This window comes from Egretta garzetta, unplaced genomic scaffold (genome assembly GCF_000687185.1).
Source record: "Egretta garzetta isolate BGI_Z169 unplaced genomic scaffold, ASM68718v1 scaffold31, whole genome shotgun sequence".
In the NCBI taxonomy this organism is placed as follows: domain Eukaryota; kingdom Metazoa; phylum Chordata; class Aves; order Pelecaniformes; family Ardeidae; genus Egretta; species Egretta garzetta.
The window spans coordinates 433,825-442,724 of NW_009258663.1; the positions used below are offsets into that span (position 1 = coordinate 433,825).

At 39.4% G+C, this 8,900-nt stretch overlaps 1 protein-coding gene across 1 annotated transcript in view; it reads right to left on the reverse strand.

Moving 5' to 3' along the window:
• Positions 1-6,273: 6,273 nt before the first annotated feature.
• ADGRL4 (adhesion G protein-coupled receptor L4) overlaps positions 6,274-8,900 on the reverse strand; it is a 75,219-nt gene continuing 72,592 nt past the window's right edge. The window contains exons 15-17 of the mRNA XM_009648431.2: positions 8,562-8,653; positions 6,817-6,985; positions 6,274-6,336 (exon numbers count right to left, since the gene is read on the reverse strand). Coding sequence (XP_009646726.2) covers positions 6,274-6,336; positions 6,817-6,985; positions 8,562-8,653 — 324 coding nt within the window. The remainder of the gene's footprint in view (positions 6,337-6,816; positions 6,986-8,561; positions 8,654-8,900) is intronic.

The following is an 8,900-nucleotide window of genomic DNA, read 5'->3' on the forward strand; positions in this document are numbered from 1 at the left end:
GGTTAGGAGACGCTCATGCCTTTGTTCTCTTACCTGCCAAGCCTCACCATTTTTACCCTTGTGTCCCAGTTCTCTCTCTTTTGGCTACCCTATTGCAGCACTGAGGGGTCCTTTACTCACTGCAAAGTCAAATGTTGCACTCCAGCCTCTGCAGTTGTGTGCTTGATCTGGGGGCTGGAAGGCGACTGCGGGTGGGCTGTGGGTGCTGGGTACACCGCGGACAGGAGGGTCTCTGGGTAGGTACGTCCTCATTAGTACCTGCCAGAAGAGGGTGGATACATGGCTCTGCCCCTTCCATTTAGAGAGGGACCATATGCACCACTGCTTCTGAGAATAAGGAGTTAAAACCAAAGTCTTTAGGAGTTATATTATAGGCGTTAAGTGCCACTCGTAACAACCACAAACCAGAGCTGAGCCTAAGAAGGAAGGTTATCCTTCACTAGGACATGAGCTGTAATTTCAGTGAGGATATACTTTGCTTCTCTCTGCTTCCATGTGACCCACCTGCTGAAGAGGTGCTCAAGCTGCCTCTCCCTTAGCTGGCATCTATACTAAATGGGTTACAGCTGCTACTAATTTCATTTAGGGCCTAACCCCTTGATGACAGAAGCCATGACTTGTGCACAGGAGTTTGATGAGTCCTAGCTGGGTATTTGCACATGGCATTTCTGCAGCTCTCTTATACAGCAGGGAACGTATTTTCAGCTTACGATGTGTGACCCGATCTTTCATCACCAACATAAATGAGCTGATACTAACATGGTTAAGGTGGGCATTGTAAGCATGTCAACAGGAGGGAAAAGCCCCCACATATGCTAAGGAAGACAGGGATGATATCAACAGTGGCTCAGGAATGGCAAGAAAAGCAACTTTAAGTTCTCCTTAAAAAAAAAAAAAAAAAAAAAAAGCGAAAAAAGCTCCTAACATCAGTAAATGCAAACCAGCTAAACGAATTTCACCATTGATAATGAGCAGGAAAGCCAGTGGTTGGGATCATGAGTTTATGCAAATCTATTATTACTGGAAATCAGTATCCTAGAACCCTGATCATGCAACACTTGCACATATGCTTAACTTTATGCACATGAGCAGTCTCATTAACACCAAAGAGTTAGTCGTGCATAAAACTGAGCAAATGCATGAGTATTTGTAAGACTGGGATTTAAACACAAGAGATAGAAAACAAATTTACTGTATCATCAACAATTATTTCTGAAACCCATTAGAAACCAAGGTGGTGCCAGAGGTCTGTTTAGTGTAGAAACATTCAAAGAGAGAGAGGAGTGGGATCTTGAAGATTGCTGCCTTTAACTCAATCCATTAGGCCCAATAACAGTGGGCCAAACATAGCAGGAAAACATCCCTGCCCAGATTAAAATGCAACTGATTATGGGTATTGGAGACATAGTATTTCCCATCACATTTTACAAGATAAACTGGATTGCCTCTTAAAAACACAGATTTCAAACTTAGTTATTGTAAAGAAGAACTGGTCATAGTCAACTTGGATTTGACTAAATTATTCAGCAGTGTCTCACAAAAGTCTTAGAAAATTAATTTAAACAGAGTTAGGTTTATGTGGATTCAGAGCTGACTGCAGCATTTTTATAAATAGTTACAATAAATACAAAGGCTTACATCAGGGGGAGGTGCCTATTGCCCTGCAGTGAAGACTGATGGCTAGTCTTAGAGCTAGTTTTAATTAGAATATTCAGCAGTGCTTCAGAAAAAGAGAAGAGCTCCCTTACATTATGAAACCCGATGAAAATATGCTATTTCCTTGGGAATCCAAAAGAGTAAATACAATAAAATTTGAGTACTTACCAGCAAGACAAGAAAAAACACAGAGCTGTAAAACAATGTCTGTAGGAGGCAATGTCCGTAGCTTCTGCCAAATTTAAAGGGATAGCTCTGGAAAAGGAATTCTGGGAAAAGTACAACCCTACATTGGGAAGATGTAAAAATAAGGCCTCAGCAAAAGAATAAGGTCTTACTATCATAAATATAATCAGTCAAAAGTCAAGTTTAAGTTTCCTGACAATTTCTGTATGCTTTTTAAGCATTTTTTTGTTTCAGTTCGAAAAAAATTAGTACATTCTCAGCAGTCAGTTTTACTGCTACTTTTTGTTGTATGTTTTTTTTTCCCACACTTTCTGTGCTTTTCACCTGGTAGAATTGCTGCTGCCAATTTTGCTGTGTAACAGTAAAGTTGACGGAATTCTGGTACTTTCCATTTGTTGCATCTTGCAGCCTGTTTCAAAGCCGCAGTTCCAGGACCTCCAGGTACCGTGCGTGACTCCTGTCGAAGTCTGGATATTGCAAGGGCTCTTGGTTCTCTGTAGGGTTTGTTTGGGAGGGTTGTCATGGAGATATAGAGTCTGAAAGAGGCAGTACAGTCTTTCATGCGGCTGCAGTCTATATGGACAGGCTGCCCACAGCAATGGCCATGAGAGCTGAGCTGGCAGGGAGCCAGGAGACTTGTGAAAATGCTTTAGCATATTTGCACTTGACATCGGTTAAATGGAGTATCGGTGCATTGATGACCAGCTGTTTTCAAGTCTGCATCCGTCTTAAAGGCTTAATTTTATATAAAAATAGCTTTGCGGGGGGAGGGGAGGGATGGCTTTGTTGAGGTAGCATCTTCACTTCTGTAATCTCACAGCACAGTAATGCTGCGTGTCCTGAATGGAAGAGAACAAAGCGAAAAGAGTAACACAGGGTCGAGCAGGTTGTTGGCCAAGACCCCTCCTCCCATTAGCTCTTTTTCCAAAGGAAAGTAAGTTTTAACTCTCTTCATGGGTTAAGTTTTGACATTTTTATCTCATCTATAAAGGTTTCAAAGAAGGAGGTAGGACTTCTCCTGTAACTATCTGGCACCCGGCAAGAGTGTGATTCTGAACTGGGCTTTAAGGGACTATCATGACAAAGATCTAAAACCTGGTATTATTGGTGAGAAAAGTGATGCTGGAGGTATAGCAGTCGGAAGAATCAGCCCTGCAAATATTTGTTCATTCTGCCTAACGTCACTATGTGCAACGTTGCTTTACATGGCCAGTCACTAAGATGCATGAGTTTGAAATTCCTGGCTTTGGGGCACCACCGTGTTCTGAGCTGAAGGACTGTGACAAGTGGAGAGTGGAGGAAAGTCTGAAATAAATTTGAACAGTGTCTATGGTGTCTTCAATGCCTACCTGCTTCATTCCAGTAGGTAAAGAGCACCGATGATCTGTTCAGCACAGCTCTGGCAGATTGAACCTCCCAAAGGCTGTGATGATAATTAACTCCTAAATGTTGCAGTTTCTTTGAAATACACTTCCAGTTCTTCAAGGAAATAATTATTTCAGAATAAGCCAGTCTTTCTTAATCCAGACCTTACTTATTATATTCTGAAACACACCTTGAAATGCAACATTGAACACAAATCTTTCTTTGATTGGTTTAATGTCAACAATTTCTCTCTTCAGCAAGCACTTGATTTCAGAGTAAAATCTTAACATTTTACTTTTTATCTGTCTTGTCAGTGATTTTTTTTTTTTTCCCTGCTGGCCCCACCTGGAGCTGTCATATACCTCTCAAAAGCATTTAATCTCTAAAGATGCTGAACAAAGTTTTTATTTTTCAAACCAGTCAACTAGTTACCTGTTGATCTGACAAATATGTCACACATATTTATTTTTGGAAAAACAGTTTGTTCAGCTGATGCATGGCACTTGAGTGCAAGTTTGCTTAACAAAATTGTAACGAATGCCCGAGTGTTATTCTTCTGATTTGATACTTCATATCATAGACTCATAGCACAATTCAAGCTGGAAGGGACCTCAGAGGGTCATCTCATTCTCCTCCCTGCTCAAAGCAGGGTCAGGTATGAGATCAGGTTGCTGAGGGCTTTATCCAGCCTTAAAAACCTCCAAAGATTTTAGCAGAACTGAACAACCTCTTTGGGCTACCATTTCCAACACTTGACTATCCTCATGGTGAAATTTTTTTCCTTCGGAACTTGCTGAAACCTGTCTTTTTTTCAGTTTATGTCCAATGTCTCTCCTCCTCTCTCTCTGCTGGGTTGGGGCTCGTGTTACTAAGGGCTGTGACAAATAAACCCTTTTATTTCTCATCAGGATTTCTGCCTGTATTAGGGAGGACAATTACAATATCCTTCAGGCTCTAAGGCAATGAATCTAAACAAAATTTTTCTGCTCCTCATGTGCTGTATTAAAAGATGAAAACTCATCCTTGCATGTAAGGAAAACAGAGTTTCAGTGAAGATCTGACCCAGAAACTGGCGAGCAGAGTTTTCCTATAAAAATGTTCTTTCATTAAAAAGACCATTGTAACCTAAACACTTTATGATATATTTTCTTTCCAAGGAACTTTTTCAATCTGAGTGAGCATGCTGAAGTCATTATATAGTTACTAGAGATGCTTCTTTGTCCAGGCAGACTTACTATATGTTACATTTCTGCAGGAGATTAAAAATGATGTATTAGTAGATATCCTTCTAAAAATAGTCTTTCAAATAAATTGTATCTGCATCTTCCCAAGCCTGGAGGAATAATTACAACAGCAAAGGAAATACAACAAATAATTCAGGGCAAATAATATATAACTGTAAGAACTTTTACCACTGTATTTATTTAAATGAAGAGAAACATGTTGAAATGTGAAAGTTAAGCACTTCAGTTTATTCACATATTTTACATTCAAAGGATCAACAGGAATGATTTTTTTTTCAGAAAAATCATTCCTCTTGTGGTTTCCAAAATTTTGACAGAGACATGGAATATACTTAATGAAGCATGTCAGTGCATACAATGAGAGCCTTGTGTGTATGGAAAAAAGATAAAAACCAAACAAATTTGACCATTACCAAAAAATGTTTCCTTTAATATAAATAAAATTCAAAGTGGTGCTTTATTTTAACAGACAACACAACAGTGGGGTTTATTAACAACTACGTATTTACAGTGCCTCACTGATAAAAACACTGGGCTTCATCTGAGATCCTAGACACTTCCTGAGAAGGCAACATGGACTGAGGATTGCTCAGCACTTCACATTAAGCTAGGTGCTAAAAGGGTGAAATTAAAGCATACTTTTAAAATAAGTAAGATGGCAAAGGTGGAACTGCTGATGTATCGTGTTTGTGCCCTGATCCAGCAAAACGTGCACCTCAAGTACTCCCTTTGATTTCAGTAGATCTATGTATGCTCCTAAGGTTAAACACAGGATAAGTGTTTCAAACCCAGGAGCCTCAGAGGAAGGCAACTGCTTGACTCAAAGATGTTATGGGTAGAGGAAACTGCTGTAATTACAATTTTACACGGTATGGAGGCACACGACCTTGAATTTAAATCTGTATTCTTCTGCATGGCTGATTTCTACCGCTTTACTTTTAATTCGATCCTACAAGGTCTGGATTCTGAATATCTCTATCAAGTGACAAACTTGTGAAAGCATCTTCTTCCCACAGCCTTCAAAATCATAGTGCCAGTTTAGCAGATCTCAGTCTTTTTGGCAATTAAATAAACCAAGAACCAGACCTTTTTCAAAGTATTCACAAAATAATCTTTCACTTATAACATGGCTGTCCCACCATTCTTATATCAGATCTGACCTCAGCTCTTTAGGTCTAAACAGTTCTTTAAAAGTTATAAAAATAAAGAATTGATTAATATACAAATATATATTTCAGAGTGGTAAGAGGATAACATTAAACAAATTCCCTTTTTAATCTACTTTAAATTAAAAGAAATGTTTTCAAAAGTCTGGGCTGAAGCAGATCTTTATCTATTGACTCTTTAATGGAACCCATTCCCTGCAGATGGCCCCATACAACTTAATATAAGAAGCTCATTACTACAAAAAGACAGTGAACATGTTTCCACTAGCAAAGCAATTCACAAAATCTGCTGTGCCAGTTGTTTTTTGGTATCTTGCTTTCAAAAACTGCAGATATTTCTAATATTAGAAACAAAACCTAAATCATGAAAAGTCTTGAGCTTCTTTAGAAATTTGCTTCTTTCCCTGGTCTTCAGTAGTATCTGGTTTGCAGTAATCCACTTTGTTTTGTATACTGTTTGTATACAGCAGAATATAAATGCTCTGCATGAAAGCACATGTATGTACAAAACCAGTCAGTAATTCAGTTAAGAGATATGCCTGCTCACTGGGTCATTTCATACTTTCACAATACCATATTTTTTTGTAATATCCATAACAACATCATCGAGTTGCTCTCTTCTTCCACCGAGATGCTCATGCGTGTTTTCCTCCCATTTATCTCAAGCAGCCGAAACAGCAAGGAACATTTTTGAACAACCTATAATACTCTTCCTGAATCTGAAATAAAAATATTGAATTCAAATATGAAATAGATTTATTAATAGGTCTATATGACTTTTAACTCATTTTGCACTGCTTCTGTCACTGGGTTTTTTAAGGTGGGGCTGCTCTTGACTTGAGGACAGGATACTGAAGAAAGTATCATCTCAGGAAAGTGTGGGTAGCGGGGATCTTGCTGCTAACTGCAAAGACTGGAAGTGAGGTTTTTTGCACCCATTGAGTTATTTCATCGGATTAATGGCACTATAACCGGTTTTCCAGTATTAAAAACCACTTTTCCATGTGTCATACATTGTTTTTGAAACTTGGAGAAAATATGTGAGAAGGTAAGAATTGGGTAGAGGTTCTGTCTCCGCTGACAGTGGAAAGCAATAGCAAAATTTCCCCCCCTTCCCTCCTCTCCCCCATCGATGGCACAAGGATTTCCTCCCTTGCTCTGATAAAACATTTGCACCACGACTTCAGGGCTTCACTTACCTTCCTAGACAACACGCAAAGAAATATGAAGATGAACATGCCCTGGAATGCATTGAAGATTGTAAAAAGATATGCAGTGACCACCGAGCCCTGTACGACATGGAGGACCCCGAAGATCCACGTCGCCCCAAGGAGGAACAGGAGAGCAAGAGCGCCTCGGGCACAGGATCTAGGCAGGAAGAAAACATTGCAAACCACATGTGGGCACTTGCTATCTTCCTTCCTTCACCGCTTTGGATGGGGAATGCTGCCTAGGCAGTTTTTTCGCAGCTGCAAAGGCCTGAGAAGTGCAAATGCATGGGCTGCTCTTTAGGGTGTGCTCTAGCACTGTGGCACGAATAGGCTCACATAATCACTGCAGAAGAGCAAAGGAGTAAAACTGGAGGGCCTTAAAACACTGGCTTCTTTAATCTTCAGATATGTTTTCTCTGGTGTACTGCAGCACCATATGATTTGATTTAAATCTACTGTTAGTGTAATTCCCCAAGGAAAAACATATGTCTGTTATGAAGCATTCCCCCACTTTTCCTCCTCCCCCTCATCCTCCTCAAAAAATAACCCAGAAAAATGTACAGTATGCTCTTAGGTCAGTGCATGCGCATGACATCAAAGGGTTCCCAGGCTGCCTCTCAGGTTCACTGCAGAAGACGGTGCCAGCTGTAAAACTAGATTATCTTTCTTTCATTCTTTCTCTTTAAAAAAAAAAAAAAAAATTATTTTTGTTTTTAGCACACAAATACTCTCAAACAGTTCCTGGGTCAGCATATTGATGCTTTAAAATTATAGGAACTGATTGGCTATGATGTTCTTTTTCCAACATGTTGTAGAGCTCTGCTCACAGACTTGAGCAAATTACAGCATGTTGTCTTGGAAATGAAGCCACTGATTACTTTCTTATTCATTCTCAGCCCAGTCATTGCAGGACTTCCTTTGAACAACAGACATTTTTAGCACTGTTCCTCTGAAAATGAATAATTTTCAACTTCATTAAAACCAGCTCACCACATGAAGCTACGAAGGGTGAGGAATAAGAGAAAGTAATCAATCAAACAATTGCTAAATCCTAACTATAAATCTAGCGCAATGCATTGAAACTGCAGGAGTGTTCCTAAGCAACACAAACAGTAAGTTGTTTTCAATGTTCCCTGTAGTACACTTCAGCTTTTCCTGCACAAACGGTTTTCAAGGTCCCTATAAATCAGTTTTAAAGAGAGTGAGTTGATGGAAAAATCATAGCAGCATGCAAAGTAAAAATCCTGGAGAGAATCCCCCCCCCGCCACGGAAGCACAATGTCCTACTGTTGACTTTTTACAAATAACATGAATGGTTGATTCTCTTATCACTGTATTACTTGTTACTTCAAGGCAAATATTTTGGTCCCAGTTCAGGCATAAGTTTTGAAATCTGGTTTGGCTTGCATAAAGGCTGTGGAAACTACTTAAGAAGACAGGACAGTTACTTCTTTAACCTTGCCATCAGGCTTTACGCTCTGGTTGAGATGGGCCATTGACTGCATTCCTCGTGCACCTCTCACACACCAGCGTTACTGCACAAGGTATTGCTCAACAGGAATAAAGACTGCAAAGTCTGCCTCCATATATACATGAGGGGATAGCAGAAATAAAATCTTTCTTTTTCTACAAATCCTCCGGAAGATTAAACTGTTATTTTTGAATACTCACTTTCATATCTGGCTGTATGTAAACTTACAGAAGGTAGAATTTGTATTAAATGGCAAACTTACCTTATATTCTCGTAACAGCTAACTTCTGGCTTTAACATTGCAGTGTGTCGAAATACTTTATAAATAATCACTCCGAAAGCCAACAAATTAACCTGGGGGGAGTGAAGAAAGGAACTTTTAGTTCAAACCAGGATGCTTTTAAATTTCAATAACTGTTACACATTCAAATGAAACAAGCCAGATAAAGTTTCTGTGTATATGAAACCTACAGAATCCAGTGCCGGGAGGGGAAAAAACCCCCACGCTTTTCTGATCCACTTCTATTAAAAAAATATGAGCCCTGTAATAAACACTGATCAAACAGGGCTGTAACTCTACCTTATCTCAACAGTATCACTA